Genomic DNA, 23,186 nt, shown 5'->3' on the forward strand with positions numbered 1-23,186 from the left:
ATGCAAGGGTCTCCAGCTTTATTCTTTTGCATGTTTAGACTTATGCAAGTACCAGAGTGTTTTGATTACTATAGCTTGTATTAAGTTTTGAAATTGGAAAGTATGAGTAGTCCAATTTTGTTCTTTTTTATTCAAGGTGGTTTTGATCAGTTCAGACACTCTTGCAATTCCATATGAATTTTGGGATCAGCTTTTCCATTTCTGCAAAAAAAAAAAGGCAGTTGGGATTTCTGAAGGGATTAGATTGAATCTGTAGATCATATTAGGGAGTATCACCATCCTTTTTTTTTTTTTTTAAGATTTTATTTATTCATAGAGAGAGAGAGACAGGCAGAGTCACAGGCAGAGGGAGAAGCAGGCTCCATGCAGGGAGCCCGACATGGGACTCAATCCTGGGTCTCCAGGATCACACCCTGGGCTGCAGGCAGCACTAAACCACTGCGCCACTGGGGCTGCCCGGAGTATCACCATCTTAACAGCATTATCATTTAATCCATGAATACAGGATGTCTATTTATTAGGTCTTCTTCAGTTTCTTTCAGTAACACTTTATAGTTTTCTGTCTTGTACCACACTGGTTAACTTTCTTCTTAAGTATAGGATGCTATACTTTCTTTTTGATGCTCTTAAAAATGGATTTTTTTCTTAGTTTCCTTTTCTATTGGTGATTTTTTAAAATTTCCTTTTTAATATATTCCTGGAATGTAGAAATATGACTTTTATCTCAATTGATTTTTGTATAAAGTGTTTGTAATAAATTCATTTATTCTAATGGTTTGTAGATTATCTTGGATTTTCTTTGTAACAGGTTTTATTGTCTAATTCTGTTAGAAGACGGAAGCACTCAATGATTTAAACAAGGGAAGAATAATATAAAGAATAAGTAGAATAGGAGAGTATAAGATAGCTCAACAGGGTTCTCTGGGGCAGAGGGACAATCTTGGAAGGGACTACCAGACCCCAAGGCTCAGACTTTAATTATAGATGATATAGTTGCTGCTCAGTGGGTGGCAGAGAAATTCACTGGGTTAGTTGGGCCAGAGCTGGTCCACAGTTGCTGGGCAAGCAGGAAGCAAGTCTTAAGGTCATGGGGAAAAGTTAGCTGATGATTCAGCAAGAAGAGGGAGTCAGAGCACTGCTACAGGTAGGAGGCCTTGAGCATGCAGTGTCTTTATTGGAAGGGCTGCAGGAAGGGGGTCAACAGGCTACACAGTGATTGTGAGGCTACTCAGAGACCTTTCTGGGTACATGGTGGGACAGAGCACCATAGGTTTCTTTACATTTCCACTGCTGCCTGACTGTGCAGCAACCACAACCAACAAGGAAGCCTCTTTGTTCTGCAGTATTCCTCCAACATTCTTTATTGAGAAAATTTAAATTCATGTTTAATGTAAAGGAGAAGTGGTGAAATGAATCCCATCTATTATCATCATTCAGCTGATATTGAAGGGTGAATTTGGAACTGATAGGTAGAAGTTTGGTAACTGGAACACTAGTCATATATGAATAATGATAGTTTCTATCTGATCCACCTTTAATTTTTATATTTCTTTCCTTCTAATTCTTTTACATTTTTTTTCTTTTTCTTTTCATACTGTCCTAATGAGGACTTTAAATACAATAAGATGGTGATAAGAGATATTTTTGCCTCATCTTTGATCTTGGGAAGCTTTCAGGAATTTACCACCAAGTATGAGGTTTGCTGTAATTTGATGTATGTACTCTCCCTAAGATTTGAGGAAATTTCATCTTATTCTGCAAAGAGTCTTCATCATAAATGAGTGTTGAATTTCATCTAATACTCTTACTACATCTATATTATTAATGGATCATGTGATTCCCCCATTTTTCTATTAATGCTATTAATTACATTAACAGGTTTTTCAGATGTTAATCAGTGGTGTATCCTTAGGAAAAAAGTTCACTTGGTGAGCTTTAAGATTTTATTTATTTATTTATTTATTTATTTATTTATCAATCAATCAATCAATCAGAGAGAGAGAGAGCATAAGCAGGGGGAGCAGCAGGTAGAGGGAGAGGGAAAAGCAGGCTCCCTGCTGAGCAGGGAGCCTGATGTAGGGGCCTGATCCCAGGACTCTAGATCATGACTCTGAGCCGAAGGCAGATGCTTTAACCAACTGAGCCACCCAGGCGCCCTTATTATTTTTTTTTACATATTCTGGATTAATTTACTGACATTGGGACATGATTTTTTTTTAAAGATTTTTTTATTTATATATTCATGATAGAGAGTCAGAGACAGGCAGAGGGAGAAGCAGGCTCCATGCCAGGAGCTCAACACGGGACTGGATCCCAGGACTCCAGGACCACGCCCTGGCCCAAAGGCAGGTGCTAAACTGAGCCACCTAGGGATCCCTGGGACATGATTTTTATATCTATAATCATAAGGAATAATTTTCCTTCTTAGTTCCTTTTAGGTTTTATTATAAAAATGAGGGTGATTTCATAAGATCAATTAGGAAAGGTTCCTTTTTCCCCCTTTTTAGGAAGAGTTTGTGTGTGATTACTGTGACTTTTTGCTTTGACGTTTGACAAATTTTTCTAGTGAAGCCATCTTAACCTAGAGTTTTCTTTAGGGGGAATCATTTCTAATAATGCATTAAGTTTCTTTGTAGATAGAGGATAGATTTTCTTTTATGAGTTTTGGTGAATTATGATTTTTTTCCCCAAGGCATTTGTTCATTTCATCATGTCAAATTTATTATTTATGGTTATCTACATTACTCTCCTTCATTCTTGATATTGGTAATTCACATTGCTGGTTGTTGTTGTTATTGTTGTTATTATTATTGCCTGTACCTTCTCTAAGTTTGGCCACTCTTTTTCTAGCTTCTTGAGATGGAGTTTATGTCATTGATTGTTTTTAGGCTTTCTTATTTTCTGATATGTGTATATCAGGTTGTAAATTTCCTCTGAGTACAGCTTTTGCTGATATTTTATTGTCTTTATTTACTTTTATATATAGATTATATAACCTATATAATTATATATATAATTTAAATTTCAGTTATGATTCCCTTTGGTGATTATGGGTATTTAGAACTTTGTTGTCCAATTTACAAATTTTTGAGCAATTGGGTTTGAGTTCTTTATTTTTAAGATTTTATTTATTTATTCATGAGCGACAGAGTGAGAGAGGCAGGGATGTAGGCAGAGGTAGAAGCAGGCTCCCCACAGGAAGCCCAAAGTTGGACTCGATCCAAGGACCCGAACCAAAGGCAGACACTCAACCACTGAGCCACCCACGAGCCCCAATCCAGTCATTGTTGGGCATCATGATTATAAATATGTTATTTAGATCAAATTTGTAATTGGCTTGGTTAGATTTTTGCATTCTTACAGAATTTTTGTCTTCCTCTTCCGTCACTTACTGAGAGGTGTATCAATCTTTCCTCTCAGTGTGGGTTTGTACATTTTCCCTTTTGGTTTTGTCTTCTGTTTTTTATTAAAATAATTTGAAGCTGTATTAAGTGGTACATATAGGTTTAGATTTGCTTTTTGGTATTAATATATTGATTCTATTCTCTTAGGAAATGCCCTTAACTCTGGGAATACTTCTAATCAAAATCTACTCTGTTTTGGTTGGTTCTGGCATTACAACTTGCCTTTCCTCTACTTTTAACCTGTTTCTTTCTATTTTTTTAAACATGTTTCTTTATGTTGAAAAATGTGTTTGGGGCTCCTGAGTGGCTCAGTGAATTAAGCATCAGCCTTCAGCCCAGGTTATGATCCCAGAGGTTCTAGAATGAAGCTCCCATATCAGGCTGCTCAGCGGGGAGCCTGCTTCTCCCTCTCCCTCTGCCTGCCACTCTCCCTGCATGTGCTCTCTTTCTCCCTCTGTCAAATAAATAAAATCTTTAAAAAAATATATTGTAAACAGCATTTTTTTTTGTTTTTACCTGGTCCAAAACTCTTAGTCCTTTACTTAGAGTTTTTAGTCCATGTGTATCTAATACAATTATTGGTGTATTTGAGCTCATATTTACTGTCTTACTATTTGACTTCAGTGTGTCCAAACTGTTTTGCATTTTTTTCTTTCCAGTCTTGCCTTCTTTTGTGTTATATTATTTCCCTCTTACTTACTTCATTATGCATTCTTTTATTGTTTACCCTAGAAATTATGATATGTACTCTGATACTCAATACTCTAATAAAATCGTTATTTTAACCCCATTATGTTCTTCTGGCCATTAATGTTCTACCCATTAATGTTCTTCTGGCCTCCCATATTTTCCATTTTATTATTATGCATATTAATATACCTGTGTTTTGTATGTATTTTAAGACATTATTTTGTAACAGAACAGAGAGTATTCATTTATATTTTTCACATATTCACCCCTTTTCTTGCTTTTAAATACTTTTGAGTTTTCATCTTTGATCATGTTCCTCTTGTCAGAAGAACTCTGAAGTATTCCTTGTAGTGTAGATTTCCTGCTGACTAATTTTCTCCCATTTTTTTGTCTGTCTGAAAATGTCTTGTCTTTGCCTTCATTTATGAAGGATTTTTTTTTTAAGATTTTATTTATTTATTCATGAGAGACACAGAGAGAGGCAGAGACATAGGCAAAGGGAGAAGCAGGTTCCCTGTGGGAAGCCCAATGCGGGACTCAATCCTGGACCATGGGATCACACCCTGAGCTAAAGGCAGACACTCAACCACTGACCCACCCTGGCACCCTATGAAGGGTATTTTTGTTGGCTATAGACTTGTAAGTTTGCAGTTACTTTCCCTTAGTTCTTTAAGTCATTCTGTTGTTTCATGGTTTTCTGAAGTCAGCTCTGAGTGTTAACTGTTGCTCTGTTAAAGATAAGTTGTCTTCTCTGTCTGCCCCGCCCTCCCCAGGGGCTGCTTTTTAGGTATTTTTCTTCAGTTTTCAACAATTTAAATAACATTTTCCTAGGTGTGATATTCTTATATTTAACCTTCTTGGGGTTTGCAGAAGATTTTGAATCTGTATATTGTTGTCTTCAATTAGTTTTGGAAAATTCTCAGTCATTATCTTTTTATATATTGCCTTTGCCCATTCTCTTTCTCCTCCCCTTTTGAGATTACAGTTATGCATATCTTAGACTTTTCCACATCTTTTACGTGTGTGTTATATTCTTTTATGTATTTTTCAGTATTTTTTGGTCTGTGTGCTTCTGTTTGGGTATTTCCTATTGCCTTGTGTTTTCTATTTTGCCGATTCTGTCTTCTGATAAATCCAATGAGTTCTTAGTTCCAGATCGTATATTTCAGTTATAAAATTTCCACTTGATTCTTTTTATAATAGATTATATATCTATACATATATATATAATAAAGATTTTATATATATAATGTAATACTATAATTTCAATTTCTGGTTGAAATTCTTCATTTTTATTTTCTTGAACATATTTGACGTAGTTATATACAGTCTTGTGTATTAGGTCCAATAGCTGGATCACTAAAACACTATAATATTTTTCCTTGGTTTTACTCATATGGCCCTCTCTCTCTCTCTCTCTCTCTCTCTCTCTCTTTTAAGATTTTATTTATTAATTTGAGAAAGCCACAAGAGGAGAGAGAGAGAGAGAGAGAGAGAGAGAGCACGCACACAAGCAGGGTGGGGAGGGGCAGAGGGAGAGGGAGAAGCAGGAGATTCCCTGCTGAGTAGGGGGCCCCACACAGGGCTCACTGATCCCAAGACCCAAAGATCATGATCTGAGCCAAAGCCAACTGCTTAACTGACTGAGCCACCCAGGCACCCCATATGGTCCTGTCTTTTGAAATGTCCAGTAATTTTTTGTTGAATGTTAGACATTACAAAATGGTGAAGTTCTAGATGATGCTATATTACTACAGAGGTTCACCCTTTCTTCTGATTAACAGATAAATGGTGGATCACCTTAATTCCATCAGAAGTGTCTGAATTGAGGCTGGGTTGCAGTTTTGGTAGGTCGCTGCCTCCTTTGATTTGCCCCTGCAACTGGAGTGTAGCCATTCAGAGGCTTCCAGCTGAGAGTCTACTTAGTTCACATCCCCTGGCAGGACTTGAACTTTAATCCAGGTTTCCATGGTAAAACTGCCAAAATCTCCACTCTCCCTTTCAGAAGTTTTCTGCTTAGTTTCTTAGCTCCTACAGAATTTTCAGATATCTTGAAGGGAAAATTGGCTGTGTCAGACTCAGTCCTTGGCACTTTCCCTTCTCACCTACATCTTACTCCTTTCATTTTGAATTTTGTCTGTAGCCTTGTAGACCACCAAAGCTGTGCTGTTTTCTAGTACCAGCCTAGTCAAAGCCTGATTCTCAGCCTCTTGCCTCATGCTCAGATATAATAAATGCCTCCTTGGAAAAGTAGTGGCACTTATCTGGCCACCTTTCTGTATTTCCCTGCTCTCTGTATTCTTGGTCCCTCCAGTTCTTTTGCTTCAACCGTTCTTCAGTAGCTTTAAATAGATATTTTAAAACTTTTTTCCTATATTTTAAAATTGTTCTTGATGGAAACATTGTTTTAACACAAGCTGCTCCTTCATTCTTGGGAGTGATGGTCACATATAGTTTATTGTTACATATTGAATACCATATCTATTATACAGTTAATGTCTCAGTTTAAGTGACTCTTGGTTTTCTGACTGGATCTTGTATAGGAGGCCTTAAGAAAATACTACATATCAATGTAAAAACTGATTGATTCTTATTCAGTAGAAAGGCTTAGTAGTGAGAATATCTATTATCAGATCAAAATCAGCAATGACTCTGTAACTTATATAAATAAGTGGAAAAATAGGAGCACCTAGGTGGCTCAGTGGGCTAAGCATCTGCCTTCAACTAAGGTTATGATCTCGGGGTCCTGAAATCAAGCCCTGAGTTGGGCTCCCTGCTCAGCGGGGAGTCTGCTTCTTCCTCTCCCTCTGCCCTTTCCCCTGCTCATGCTCCCCCCCCCATCTCTCTCTCTCTGTCGCAAATAAATAAAATCTTAAAAAAAAAAGTGGAAAAGTATTTGATAGTCAAAAACTCAGATGCATATTTATTGGGATATTTGATGTGTTTCTATGGTTTTAATGATTATTTTAGCATGGTTTTATGTCTGGGACCACTGTTTTTTCTTTTTGTTTTTCTTAATATCAGCTTACAGTGTCCTATTTACATTATGTGATATCAGAGTTAAAAAATTTTTTTAATGTAACAAGGACAAGAAAATATGAGACAAATGTGAGAGATCCTTCCCTCTCCCTCACTCTCAAAATAACTACTGCTATGTATAACTACTTCTCTTCCTCCACCCCCACTCCCTTTCCTCTTTTAGCATTTTGTCTGCTCTCTCCTGTTGATACTTGTTAGTTGAAGAAAATGTAGAAATCGAAATACATAAGAAGAAGAAAATTTAAATCTCTTAAAATTCTGTCACCAAGCAGTAATCACTTTTTGAGCATTTGGAACATATCTTTTATGGGCTTTTTCCCAATGTGATTCTCAGCACTGTCTCTTCATTAATATCACCTCTAACAATTAAAATATACATATAGGTTCTGAAATAAACCTCAGTTTTAACCAATTCAGAAGCTTTAGGGATATAGCTGAGAGGATTTTGTTTCAAAAAAACAAAAAGTTGCCTTCAGAAATTTTTAAACTGGACAAAAAGAATATTATTCTATATAGGAAGTTTTAACTTGTATACAATTCTTTCTCTAATTATTCCATTTTAACTTCTTCCTAGCCATTCCACCCAATGGTGAATCTGGATTGTTCTCGGGATTTTCGGCCATTTCTTTGTGCACTCTATGCTCCTATTTGTATGGAATATGGACGTGTCACACTTCCTTGTCGTAGGCTGTGTCAGCGGGCTTACAGTGAGTGCTCGGAGCTCATGGAGATGTTTGGTGTTCCTTGGCCTGAAGATATGGAATGCAGTAGGTGCGAAAATCATAGATTTTCATGGATCATTGCTTAATGCTATATAGTATGTTTAAAATTGTCTTCTAGTTCATCAGTTTGAAAAACTTTTTTGAAGTATTTATTACCATTAATTTTGAAAAGCAGTTTCATGACCTCAAAATTGTTCATTTCCTTAGAAACTTGAAATCACAAAATGAAAACATGGAAAAGAGAAAAACGTTTGTGTGAAGAAATTTTTAAAAGAATTAAAAAACAATGAAGACATAGAGTTGATTTTTCTTCCTCAAAAAATTTCTTTTCTGGTTATATAAGCAATGCAATTAGAAAATAGAAGAAAATAATCACTCATTACCTCATCATTAAATGTCTTTAATGATGACTTAATGGAAGTTACACATCTGTATGATTTAAATGTGTTAATGACTAAAGTAGTTCTCTTTTTTTTTTGTCATGTATTAACAAACCAGAATTAGAAAATGAGAGATACTTTTCAGATCACTTCCAGTATATAGATTATAAGCATTTCCTAAAGACTTGAGGATGTTTACTAGATAATCTTATAGATTTATATGAGAGAATATTGTTAGTTATAATGTGTATAGTAATACTGTATTTTTTTACCTTTTTGTATTGTGAAATATTTCTAGAATAAGGAACAATAAGATAAATGCATATGTGCCAATTGTCTAGCTTCATCCAGTCTTAACATTTTGGGATACTTGCTTTAGTCACTTTTTTTCTTTTTAAGAAATAATACAGAGAGAGTTGAAAGTTCCTTCCTTGGTATCCATCTTGATTTCAATCCCTTCTTTCCTCCCTAGAGATGAGGTAATAATTATGTTGACCATGTTGTTAATCATTCTTATATTTGTTTTTATATTCTTACTACATATATATCTATAAACAACATTGAATTTTTAAAAATGTATTTATATCTGTAGATTTGGTTCATTCTTTTTAATTACTACATAATGAGCTATTAATATTCTGTGTTATTTAGCCATTTCCTACTGATGGCCATTTAAATTATTTCTGGGTGTTCTCTGTTATCAGTAATGCTGCAGTGAACATTCTTCTTCACGTTTAAAATTAATTTTGTCCTCTAAAAATAGCCCTTGGGGGTAGGTGAAAAGCAGGTGCTATTCTCATTTGGCAGTTGGAAGAACTTCAGAAATAAAACATAATAGTTTTGGGACACCTGGGTGGCTCACTGGTTGAGTGTCTGCCTTTGGCTCAGGTTGTGATCCCAGGGTTCCAGTATCAAATCCCACATTGGGCTCCCTATGTGGAGCCTGCCTCTCCCTCTGCCTATATCTCTGCCTCTCTTTCTGTGTCTCTCATTAATAAATAAATAAAATCTTTAAAAAAATTTTTTCTTAGAGTCAGTTTACTGACATTTTGCTTTCTCCTATTTGTCCACTCTATTTCTCACTGTTCAAATGGTTTTTCTTATCTGGTCCCATATAACCATCTACTTTCTCCCCTAACACATGGTAATGTTTACATCCCTCTTTTAGAAGTCTGTTGATTTCTTGATGTTTGTAACAACAGCTAGAATTGCTTGGGCAGTAACTCTATTTTATGTTTCTTGTAGCTAACTCCCATTATTTAGTGGTCTTTTTATAGTGATAGCTTATATACAAGTATAGAAATCTCATTATCATCTTTATTTCTTTTTTTTTCATCTTTATTTCTTTATTTTGATGGGATTAAATCTATTTTATGTCCTCACTTATTGCCTAGCACTAAGTAACTATGAAACCTTAAATTCTGGCAAACTAGTCTTTCGTAACAACCTTTCATTCTTCCACATCTCTTTCACGTGTCTCCTATACTTCTTCAACTTCATAGAAGTGGTTAGACTTTGGGTTTGTTTGTTTTTTATAGCCTCCTAATAACTCTCTTCCTAATCTCATTTGTTTCCTTACTTACTAAGCTTTGTGGTCTGTCACTTGAAATGACACTCTTGCTAGCAATTTCAACTCATTCCTTCTGTTGCACTTGTTCAGATTTCCAACTGGATTGATTCAACCCATTTCTTACAAATTATTTATGCTTTATATTTAATGATGCCAACCATAGCAGTTCCTTTTTTAAAATGATATTTATTTATTTATTTATTTATTTATTTATTTATTTATTTATTTATTTATTTATGAAACAGAGAGAGAATAGAGGGAGAGGGAGAGGCAGACTCCCCACTGAGCAGAGAGCCTGACATGGGGCTCAATCCCAGGACCCCAGAATCATGACCTGAGCCAGAGTGAGATGCTTAACCAGCTAAGCTACCCAGGCACCTCTACTGTAGCGATTCTATTTGCTGTTTGTCTTTGGCACATTTCCAGTTTTGTCAACAAATAATTTCTGTTTATTCCTCTCAGTACTGCCAAATCTATATCACTCACTTCAAACCCATATTTCACCCTTATTCTGTATTACATCCTATTCCCCTTATCTCATCTTGTCTTCTTTTCATGAAAATCATTTAAGCCATCATACGTGAACTATTGTGGTTTGCTACATCTCACACCAGTTATTCTCAATTTCTTTTTTTGGATCCTTTTCCTCTTTTACCCCTTGAGTATTGGTGCTTTCCAGAGTTCTTTTCCTATTCTTTTTTATCCTGTGTGCTTTCCCAGGATGATCTCATCTCACTCATTTTAACTCTTACTCATCTGCTGCTGACTCCTACACCTAAATCTGTAGCCTTGACATCTTTTTTTTTTAAGATTTATTTATTTATTCATTCATTCATTCATGATAGGCAGAGAGAGAGAGAGAGAGAGGCAGAGACACAGGCAGAGGGAGAAGCAGGCTCCATGCCGGGAGCCTGATGCGGGACTCGATCCCGGGACTCCAGGTGCCAAACCGCTGAGCCACCCAGGGATCCCCCTGTAGCCTTGACATCTTGCTGCATTCTGAATCTGCATATCTAGCAACTATTGGAAATCATAGCCTGCATTTGTCTCAAATGCCTTAATTTCAACATGTCTAAAATTGATTTATTCTGTTGCTCATTTTTTAATTCTCTATAAGTCAACTTCTGTTCCTCCTTCATTGAACTTAGCTCCCACATCCAATCAGTTATAAACTCTATTGTTTTTATCTAACTAATTTCATATCTGTCTCATTCCACCTGCCTTATATGGTTTTTATTTTACTTTTTAAAGATTTATTTTATTTTTTTTATTTTTAAGTAATCTCTGCACCCAACATGGGGCTCAGACTTAGAACCCCAAGATCAGGAGTCACATATTCTACCAGTCAAGCCACCCAGGCACTCCGCCTTATCTGAGTTTTAGTTCTTATTCAGCTAATATCTCTGCTCCCATTTTTGCCCAAGTCTGTCCTCCACACTGCTCCTTGTCATCTTTCTAATTACTTGGGTTGGATCTGTATGAATATTTTATTTAACAACCATTAACTCAACAAATATTAATTGGATGTGCTAGGCATACTAGTCTAGATGCTGAAGATAAGCAGTGAACAAAATATAGTCTTGGTTCTTATGGAACTAAAATTCTAGTGGTGGGAGATAAATAGATAATGTCAGATGGTAATGAATGCTAATAAGAAAAGAATAGGTTTGGGTGATAGTGATAAAATATGGGGAAGCAGAAGGACTCTTTTCTATGGAAATGTTGAGGAAGGCCTTTTGATAAAGTGGCATTGGAATAGAGACCCGAATGAAGTAAGAGAACAAATAATGCAGGTATCTAGGGAAGAACGACCTAGGCATAGGAAACAGCAGTTAATGCAAATGCTCGTAAATGGAAGCATGCTTGGGATAGTGAAAGAACAAGGGAACCAGAGAATCTGGAACCGAGTAAGTTAGGAACAGAAGGACATCAGATCAGAAAGTACTGGCAGTAGGTTGTTTGTAGCTCCGAAACAGAGTTTGGATTTGACCCTGCATGAGATAGGAAACCATTTAGAGGATTTTGAACGGAAGAGACATGATCATGAGCATGGGAGTGGCATGTCTGTAAAGGATCACTGACTGCTGTGTACATATGGAGATCAATTGGAAGATACTCCAGAAGTCCAGGAGAGAGGTATTAATGGCTCAGACGGGACAGAGGCAGTAGAGGAAACGAGAAGATATAAAGTGCAGTGATAGAAATTGCTGATAGATTGAAAGGGAAAAGATTTCAAGTATGACCCCAAGGTTTTGGGCCATAACTAGAGGAATTTAATTAACCAATGGGGAAATTGAAGGAGTAGAAATCAAGAGTTTGGTTTTTGGAAAGGGTATAGAGTGAAGTGTATATATGTTGAGTGGTGGCTGGATATATAAATACAGCCATAAAAACATAAAGCATAACTTTGCATGGTTTTAAATTTTATATCACTGTTTACACATTTATGCATTTGCTCACTCACTTGCTCTCTTCTGCAATATGCTTGTCTCTTCAACCTCATCTCCTGTCACAAGTCATGCACACGTCATGCTCCAGCAATATTAAACCACCCTGTTCAAATCTCTTTGCCAGTGCTTGCATTTCTTGCTAGAATACTGATTGGCATACTACCAGAATTGTCAAATACTGATTCAAAATCTTGTATTTGTCCTTTACCTTATGAAGTTTTTCATAATCATGTCTTTTGGAAGACTTAATCCTTTTTATTATTTTTATACTTTATATAAATTTTGTTTGCTTTGTATATCCTACTGTCGAATTTTGTGTTTACAAGTTTGTATCTCCTTTTAGACTGCAGGATGGAAAGCCTGTGTTTTTTGTCTTTTTATGTTTAATCCCTGACATACTGCAGGATACAAACAAATGCTTAAATGTAATAAGTTTCTCTCATTTGGATTTATAATTCTAAGTCCAGTGAAGAAAATGGATTATATTAGAAAATAAAAGATTAATCAGCTACAGCAAAGGTTATGCATGTATTTGTCAAACTTAATATCAACAATGATTTCTTGGAAACTATTTGATGCATATGAACTAGTAACTATCTAGTTACTGGGACCCTGAAGGCTTAGAAATGCATACCAGCAAGAAAATTAAAGATGTAGGAAGTTCATGAGAATAGTGTCCTTACTCATGCCTATACCATAAATCTGTTTTATTTATCCTGTGGCTATCACACTTTCTCAAGTCTGCAGATCTTGTCCCTCTGGAAACTTGCTAAAATGCGAATTTCTGAGCCCTACCAGAAGTATACTGTAATATGATTTGTGGTGGTGGGAACCAAGAATTTCCTTATTTATTTATTTTTAAAGATTGTATTTATTTATTTATTAGAGAGCACAAACAGGGGGAGTGGCAGAGGGAGAGGGAGAAGCAGGTTCTTCCCTGCTGACCAGGGTGCCCAACATGGGGCTGGATCCTAGGACCCTGGGATCATGACCTGAGCCAAAGGCAGACCTTCAACTGACTGAGCCACCCAGACGCCCCAAGAATTTTCATTTTTAAAACAACATTAAGTTTTTCATATGTACACCACAGTTTGGGAATAACTGAGTTAGAGAATGTAATCGACTGGAGAGAAAATAGGGATGGTAAAAAAGAAGTAGTTGATGTTAGAGATATTTGAAGGACTGTAATTAACCAATATTTTAAGCAGAAAGTGAATATAAAATGGGAAGAAAAGACCTAAAAACTAAACCACTTACAAGGATTTTTGATACTAATGTAATTCAAAACACCTTGGGCTAAGCATTTAGGAAAAGTTTTTAACATTTACTAAGTAAATTCCATTGAATCTAGGGTAACTGTAGTTAAAGACAGGGAAAAAGCTACTGTTCTATTACAGCTGTGTATTTATTTCTTTTATAATAATGTATGTTTATATTTTGAAATCTTTTTTTAAACTGTGTGTCCTGGGCAGCCCCGGTGGCGCAGTGGTTTAGCGCCGCCTGCCGCCCAGAGCATGATCCTGGAGACCCTGGATCAAGTCCCACATCAGGCTCTCTGCATATAGCCTGCTTCTCCCTCTGCCTGTGTCTCTGCCTCTCTCTCTCTCTCTCTCTCTCTCTCTCTCTCTCTCTGCATCTCTATGAATAAATAAATAAAATCTTTAAAAAAATAAATAAACTGTGTGTCCTAAGTAAATACTCTCTATGTATAGTGTTACTTATTGATGGCTGTTTAGACTGTTTTAATAAAGAGCACTCTTTGGGGCATCTGGCTGGCTCAGGCAAAAGAGCATGCAACTCTTGATCTCAGGGGTTGTAAGTTCGAGCCCCATATTGAGTACAGAGATGACAGATAAATATTTTTTAAAAAGGTACCATTTTGAAGCCAAAACAAAATTAAGTATAAAACCATATCATTTTTTGGTCAGCAATGGAAAACCTAGTTATATGGCCCATAAACAAGATATCAACATTACTTTGTTCCTGCTTAATGTAATTTTACTCCAGGGATATAAGAATGAATAAAGTCATGAGTACTAAATTTGGAAATCCAAATTGTTAGGTATCCATAGATTTCCCAATAAGTGAAAATGGTTCTCGTCTTGTATTTTTTTTTAGGTTCCCAGATTGTGATGAGCCATATCCTCGACTTGTGGATCTGAATTTAGCTGGTGATCCTACTGAAGGAGCTCCAGTGGCAGTGCAGAGGGACTATGGTTTTTGGTGTCCTCGAGAGTTGAAAATTGATCCTGATCTCGGTTATTCTTTTTTACACGTGCGTGATTGTTCACCTCCTTGTCCAAATATGTACTTTAGAAGAGAAGAACTTTCATTTGCTCGATACTTCATAGGATTGATTTCAATCATTTGCCTCTCTGCCACATTGTTTACTTTTTTAACTTTTTTGATTGATGTCACAAGATTCCGTTATCCTGAAAGACCTATTATATTTTATGCAGTCTGCTACATGATGGTATCATTAATTTTCTTCATTGGGTTTTTGCTTGAGGACCGAGTAGCCTGCAATGCATCTAGCCCTGCACAGTATAAGGCTTCCACAGTGACACAAGGATCTCATAATAAAGCCTGTACCATGCTTTTTATGGTACTCTATTTTTTTACTATGGCTGGCAGTGTTTGGTGGGTAATTCTTACCATCACATGGTTCTTGGCAGCTGTGCCAAAGTGGGGTAGTGAAGCAATTGAGAAGAAAGCATTGCTATTTCACGCCAGTGCATGGGGCATCCCCGGAACTCTAACTATCATCCTTTTAGCGATGAATAAAATTGAAGGTGACAATATCAGTGGCGTGTGTTTTGTTGGCCTCTACGATGTTGATGCATTGAGATATTTTGTTCTTGCTCCCCTCTGCCTGTATGTGGTAGTTGGAGTTTCTCTCCTCTTAGCTGGCATTATATCCCTAAACAGAGTTCGAATTGAAATTCCATTAGAAAAGGAGAACCAAGATAAATTGGTGAAGTTTATGATCCGGATTGGTGTTTTCAGCATTCTTTATCTCGTACCACTCTTGGTTGTAATTGGATGCTACTTTTATGAGCAAGCTTACCGTGGCATCTGGGAAACAACATGGATACAAGAACGCTGCAGAGAATATCACATTCCATGTCCATATCAGGTAAGGGAAACCTTGTTCTAAATTTCAGAATGTATAATAGTGAAAAGAAGGCATAGAACTGTGAAGACCTAATCTTAGCTGGTTTTTTTTTTTTTAAAAAAAACTGTGTATGAACTTCAACCTGTACATTAAAATTTTAAAGTAAAGATAATGAACAAATACATTGTAGAAAGAATGTAATACACATGTTTCTATAAACCTCTTCCATTTAAAAAGATGACTTTTATAAGTATATGCTATGGGCTTTTAAGCAAATTACTTCTGTTGTCACAAAACAATTTGCTTGGTGATTGTTTAGAAGTCTACAGGTTTGAGGGCAAGAAGCACCTTACCAGCTGTCTTTTGTGAAAATTTTACTGATGGTTGAAAGAGGAATTCATTGTTTTAACAGTTTTGCAAAAGTAAGAGAATGCAGTTGTACAAACCAACTCATCTCTTAATTGGCCCTGATTTTTCTTTTTTTCCATTCTGAATATTTTATGATTTACCTTTGAATTTAAACAGTTCAGATTATCATAGTCACAGAATCATAGAATTTTAAGTCTAGAAAGAACTTTAGAGGTCATTTATTCAAGTTTCCTTAGTAATTTAAAGTTCTTGAACATCTATCTCATTTGAGGCTTAGAAATGTTAAGGGACTTGCTTATATCCAGACTGGGATGTAGTGTTAGGAGAGGAATATAGCAAAGAAAGTAGTTCAGAATAGTTGATGCTAAGTATTTCTCTATCTTAAACCTTCTCTAGAACCCATGCCCCTAGCTATCATCCTCTTTTCTTTGTAAGGCAAGTTTTCTTGAAAGACCAGTCTCCATTGCTGTCTTCTGTTCATAATGTTCCAAGTTAGCTGTTAAAAGCCATCAGCCACTCTTTCATCTCCCCTGACCTTAATGTTTTAATTACCCTATTAAATTACTTTTGTATTATAATTTTTATCTCTTTCTCCTGCTACACAGTGAACTCTTTGAAAGCAAGGACTTCTTTTTCATATTTTCATATTTTTGAACACATATTCTATAGGTTAGTAGATGGTAACATTGAGAATGTGACTGTATAGATGGAGAAAAGACTTTTTTTTTTTTAAGATTTTATTTATTCATGAGAGACAGAGAGAGAGAGAGGGGCAGAGACACAGGCAGAGGGAGAAGCAGGCCTCCATGCTGGGAGCCCAACGCAGGACCCAATCCTGGGTCTCCAGGATCACGCTCTGGGCTGAAGGTGGCGCCAAACCGCTGAACCACCTGGGCTGCCCAGAAAAGACACTTTTAAGAAATGGTAGCCACTTGGGTGGCTCAGTTGGTTGAGTGTTCAACTCTTGGTTTTGGCTTAGGTCATATACTCAGAGTCCTGAGATTGAGCCCCCCTGTGGGGCTCTGTGATCAGTGGGGAGTCTGCTTGAATTCTTTCCTTCTCTCTCTTACTCTGCTTCTGTCCGCCATCCCTCCCTACCTCTACCCCCGTCCCCCCAACTCTCTCTCTTTCTCTCTTTAAAAATCTTCTCTTGAGATTAATCTTTTTTAAAAAATGGTAACAGTGGTACCAGGGACAAGGAGTGTGTGTCATTAGCACATAATCAATGCTCATAAATATTTGACTGAAAATGCCAATTCTTTTTCTTTTGTTTTGTGGTATAAATAGACCTATACAAAATGATACTTTTATTATATAAGTATTAGCTATGGGCTTTTTTAAAAAACATCTCATATTGAGAGACCAGAATAAATGAATAATCGAAATTGAATTTCTTGACAGAATGACTTATTAAAAACTCTTAATATGAGTTTCCAGACCTGAAGCTAAGTAATGGAATTTTGCCTCTAATGAGAGAGAAAGAGATGGTTGAATTACATCATGCTTCTTTATATAAGTTATCTAAGATTCCAAATATATATTACCTTAGAACTATTGAAAAAATGATATTTGGTTACAAAATAATGATCTAAAAAATACCAAACCTCAAATATAGAAAAGGATGAATTAGAGTGGTTGGGATGCCACTATTTTTAGGACATTCCTAGGATTCTTTCAGCATCTTTAGAACCAGTTTGAGCTGCACAGAAATCTGTGTGTGTGTATGTGCATTTTTTTTGTGGTCATGGGTTAGAAAGTGTTTTTCATTTCCAACATGCAGAAATAACATTGGAAATGAATTATTTACGATATACTGAAAAGAACAGAGACATGGTTATTAAGCTGTAAACTCTGGAACACAAATCCTGGCTTCATATCTTACTTTCATTTTTTACTAGCTTTCAAACGTTAGGCCAACTCCATCCACCTCTCTCTGCTTTAGTTCCTTGTCTGTAAAATAAATAACAGAATCTAATACAATAGTAATAGATAGTATTAATATAATAGTATTAGATACAATAGTACAATACAATACAATAATAATAGATAGTATTAGATAGAAGCAGAATCTCCCTCCTCAGATTGTTCTCAAGAGTATACATGAATGGACTTGGAAGAGTGCCTACCACATAAGTGCTCAGATGTTAGCTCTCATTCATTTTCTTCATTTCTTATTGTTTGTGCTGTTGTTATTTACATACATACATCTATATAAATATGGGTTTTTAAAAATCATCCAGTACCAAGTTTTACCAAATGCCATATTTGCTTCAGACATACATTTATTTATTTAAAAAATTTTTAAAAATTTTTTAAGTAAACTCTGTGCCTTGCTAGTGTGGGGCTTGAACTCACTACCCTGAGATCAAGAGTCTGATGCTTTACTGACAGAGCCAGTCAGGTGCCGCTTGCTTCAGGCATTCATTCATTCATTCATTTCATTTTATTTATTTTTAAAGATTTCATTTATTTATTCATGAGAGACACACACAGAGAGAGGCAGAGACATAGGCAGAGGGAGAACCAGACTCCAAGCAGGGAGCCCAATGTGGGACTCAATTCTGGGACTCCAGGATCACGCCATGAGCCAAAGGCAGACGCTTAACTGCTGAGCCACCCAGGCATCCCTGCTTCAGACTTTTAAGAGAAATCTTTACAGATTTGGCTGAAACTTCCCATGTACCCTTCCTCAGTCCTGTTACTCTGTGCCCAGAGGTAACCATCATCCTAAATGGATATATACCATTCCCATGAAAGTCTACACAACTACCAATATGTATGTAGTGAAAAAACTTGGTTTTACCAAATAATACAATACCATACTATACATGCTTCTATAACTTGTTTTTTAACTTAAGATTTAGTTTTTGAGATGTATTTATATTAATGCTATAGCTCTAGTCGATTTTTATTTATTTTTGAGATTTTTTATTTATTTGAGAGGGAGAGAGTATGAGTAGGGGTGAGGGAGAAGCAGATTCCCCAGTGGGCAGAGAGCCCGATGGAGGGCTCAATCCTGGGACTCTGAGATGTGACCTTAGCCAAACGCAGATGCTTAACCAACTGAGCCACCTCGGCACCCCTCTAGTTCATTTTTTAAAATGTGTTTTCTGTTAAGGAAGTTTATATTATAAAGTGTTTTAAATATATAGAAAATAGTAAATAACATAACAAACACCTGTGCACTCATAGCCAAACTGCCTTGAAATCTTAACATTGGGATCCCTGGGTGGCGCAGCGGTTTGGCGCCTGCCTTTGGCCCAGGACACGATCCTGGAGACCTGGGATCGAATCCCACGTCAGGCTCCCAGTACATGGAGCCTGCTTTTCCCTCTGCCTATGTCTCTGCCTCTCTCTCTCTGTGTGTGTGTGTGACTATCATAAATTAAAAAAAAAAATTAAAAAAAAAGAAATCTTAACATTAGATTATATTTAGCTGGCTGGCTGGCTGGCTGGCTAGCTATCATTAAAGACACAGAAGATGCCTATCTGTTCCCTTAGGTATTCCTTTTCCTTCTCCTTCTCCAGAGGTAATAACCCTTTTCATAAAGATGGTATTTATTATCCTTCCCAGTATTTTTATATTGTGGTTGAATACTTACAAATCTATGAAACTTGCTGTTTGCAAGTTTTAAAAATCCATTAAGTGAAATCATTCTGTAGCTTGCTTTCTCCAATTCAGTTTTATGTGTATACCACTAATTTGTTCATTTTAACTGCAGTAATCTAATGCATAAATAAACTGCAATTTATTCACTCGTTCTTTTATGGACATGTAGTTTCCAATTTTTTTTTGCTGTTATAAACCATTTTACAGTGAACCTTCTTATAATACCTATCTTCCTTGCACATCACCAAGAATTTCTATGAGGTATATACCAGAAAGTGAAATTGTTGCATTGTAAGATACAGATATCATCAAACCAGATGGTTATTTTGGGGGCTTGCTTAAGTAATAGTATATGTGCTGCCGAAGTGAGCACTTGCTTAAGTAATAGATATTGAATGAAATCTAGCTTGTTAAAAAATACTGTAGGTGCCTGGGTGGCTCAGTCAGTTGGATGTCCTCCAACTCTTGATTTCAACTCAGGTCATGATCTCAGGGTTGTGAGATGGAGCCCTGTGTTGGGCTTTGCAGCAGGCATGGAGTCTGCTTAAGATTCTCTCTCCCTCTCCTTCCTTTCCCCACCCTAAAAAAAAAAAAAAAAATGGAAGAAGAAGAAAGTGCTGTAAATATGAACTCATTGTGGTTAAAATCTATTATCTTACTTGATATCCACAACAGTCTTATGAAATAGTATGGCTTCATTTCTGCCACTTTAATGGGGAAAAAGTTGAAGCAATAAGAAATAATTGGCTTACACATTAACAAACTGTATCAGGGGAGCCTAATTTGGGGCTCAATCCCAGAACCCTGAGATCATGACATGAGCCAAAGGCAGATGCTTAACCAACTGAGCCACCTGGGCACCCCCCCCCAATTTAAACCATTTTTAAGTGTACACTTCTGTGGCATTAAGTACATTCACAATTTTGTGCAACCATCTCCATCTCCAGAAACCTTTTCATCTTCTTAACCTGAAACTCTGTACCCTTCAGTCAATATCTCCCATTCTTCCCTACCTTCCAGCCACTGGCAGTCATCATACTACTTTTGTCCCTATGAATTTGACTATTCTAGGTACTTTGTATGAGTGGAATCATACAATATTCTATTTTATGATTCTTTAATATTCAAGTACTAGAATTTTTGTATCAGTTTTAATTCACAATTTTACTTTAGGGGAATCTTCTACAGACTTGTGAATTGAGCACCAGAGATATTAAATTCCTTTTTAAAGTCCTATCCACACATAATTGAACAAGATTTGCCATCACTGAGCATACCTGAAAGAATCCCTAGCAGGCTCTGATAATAATTCCTAACGAGAAGTTTTTTAAGTTTATTAAGTCATAATGTTATCCTTGGAGTAGCCTCCTCAGGTGACCTAAAGAACATAGTATTTCAATATGTTTGCTTTAAAATCAGTAAGGTTACTTAATAGTCATTTTGCACATTATTGAAGTTTTCCCATATTTGAAAAAAGGGTTTGTGAAATAGTTAATCACATTGTTTCAGAGTACTAATTGGATTTAATGCAAAATGCATGTATTTAATTAATTTGAAGAAAAATGGGCTCATGTAAAGTCTTCTAAAATATTCAGAATACTTTATACTAAGTGTTTATTAGCAAGAACACTTTAAAAATGTATTATAATAATACTTGAGAAAGTAATATTTAATGCCTGAATCTAGAATTAATTATGAAATATAGCCTGAGTTGTCAGAATAATGAATATTTTACAGTTTAATATCAGTAGAGTTTATTCCTAGAACATATTTCCATCTTATGTATTATTTAAAGATAAACATAGTAGTTTTCCAGATACTCGGGGTGTTTTTTTTTTTCTTTAAAAATAATTCCCTATATTTATTCAGTGCCTTCTAAGAGTCTTAAAGCATTTTATAAAGGAGTTAAAGTCTCAAAGATTGTTAATATTTCTAGAAAATGATTTGAATACAATATATTGGTTATAAATATGGGTCTTAAAATCATATAGACTGGGTTTATGTCCTGCCTCTAATAATCTGAGTTTCAATTCCTTATGTAAAATACAAGAAATAATAGGTTAAATATAGTAATATCTACGTCATGGGTGGCTATGAAGATTAAATGCGATAATGAATTTAAACCTTGTGGGGATCCCTGGGTGGCTCAGCGGTTTAGTGCCTGCCTTTGGCCCAGGGCGTGATCTTGGGGTCCTGGGATCGAGTCCCACATCGGGCTCCCTGCGTGGAGCCTGCTTCTCCCTCTGCCTGTGTCTCTGCCTTCTCTCTCTGGGTTTCTCATGAATAAATAAATACAATCTTTTTTTAAAAAAACAAAAAACCTTGTGGTAGAGTGCTTTGCACAAAGAAAATTTTCAATACTCTGTTGTTACGAGCTCATAATTATTGAGGTCTGAAGGATTATCCCTGTCCTTCATTTTTTCTTCTAAATATTGATTTTAGGAAGAACATGCCTTTCTTAAAGTACCTCTTCACTTTTCTCATCTCTTTTGTCCATCTAATTCAGTGCTCTATGTCCCATGGAATTTTGATACTAATACCTGTGGTTCGGTACTAAATATGTGTTATCATAATACAAACAGCTTAGCTGAGACTGTCACATTCATATTAGAGCCATTTGTAGAATTCTGAAAAAAAATTTTATAGAAAACAAACAAAAAATATTATTTGTATTCTTTCAGTCACACAAGGGAACCCATCTGTTATTTATCTAGTCTTGATCCAGAAAAATACAAAAATAGCAGAATAATGTCAAATCTAACTTCTTATGATTTTAGCTTCATTTTCTGGTAAGAGTGCTTTCCTTTACCATGCAGTTCCAGAAGGGATCAGCAATGTGTATGAAAGGACCATGGGGCAAAATGGGTATGTCTACCCTTCCCATATTAGCAGCAGTGAGTAATTCTGTATATAGTACTACTAATCTTTCTTTTTCTGCTCCTAATTTTTAAAGTGGTAAATATGTAGCCTGTGACTTGTTAGCACCAAATTAGTTTTTCCTCAAATTTGTTCAGTACCTATAATAGAGGAAAAGAGTGAGAATTCCCTGGAAAAAAAAATATTCTAAATCAGGGGTGCCTGGGTGGCACAGTAGGTTAAGTATACAACTCTTAGTTTTGGCTCAGGTTGTGATCTCAGTGTTGTTAAGATCAAGCCCTGTGTCAGACTCCATGCTTGGCCTGGAGTCCACTGAAGACTCTCTCCTCCTTCTGCCCCTCCCCCACCACACATACTCTCTCTAAAAATAAATAAATCTTTAAAATATATATGTTCTAAATCTCTTGTAGGAAAATATATAGATATTATATAAACAACATTAAATAATATTAATAAAGATACTGTTATGTTCAGGTTATAAAGTGCTGTCACATGGCATTTTTGGATAAATATATTAAAACCTACAAGTTGCTATTATTCTGGCTTCTGTTACACAGAATAGCCTAAAGCCATGAGTTCAATGTAAGTCTTACTTGCAGATATATCTGGTGTACAAATGGTAACACTTTTTTAGGAAAAATTCAGTGTACTTGCCACAATATATAGCAGGGCATAGTAAACTTTCAGTAAAAGTCAAATAGTAAATATTTTAGGCTTTGCTTGCTATAGGATGTTGTGTTTTTTTAAGCTACTCAACTCTGCTGGTATAGTACAAAAGCAGTCATAGACAGTATATAAACAAATGAAGTTCTAGTAAAGCGTTATTTACAAAAACAGAATTGTGGCAAATTTGGTCTGCAGACTATAGTTTACAAACTCTTGATCTACAGCAAGCATTATTCTATATTGCCTTTGATAACTCTTTCATAATAGGGAATGGTGACCTGTGGTACTTTTCTG

General features: G+C 36.0%; 1 protein-coding gene across 3 annotated transcripts in view; it reads left to right on the top strand.

Annotated features, from left to right (window-relative positions):
* Positions 1-23,186, top strand: part of FZD3 (frizzled class receptor 3) — a 102,752-nt gene that overhangs the window by 27,868 nt on the left and 51,698 nt on the right. For all 3 annotated transcript variants that reach the window (XM_055300139.1, XM_055300137.1, XM_055300140.1), the window contains 2 exons: positions 7,708-7,904; positions 14,374-15,391. In XM_055300139.1, the coding sequence (XP_055156114.1) occupies positions 7,708-7,904; positions 14,374-15,391 (1,215 nt within the window). The remainder of the gene's footprint in view (positions 1-7,707; positions 7,905-14,373; positions 15,392-23,186) is intronic.

This window comes from Nyctereutes procyonoides, unplaced genomic scaffold, assembly GCF_905146905.1.
Source record: "Nyctereutes procyonoides isolate TBG_1078 unplaced genomic scaffold, NYPRO_anot_genome, whole genome shotgun sequence".
NCBI lineage: Eukaryota > Metazoa > Chordata > Mammalia > Carnivora > Canidae > Nyctereutes > Nyctereutes procyonoides.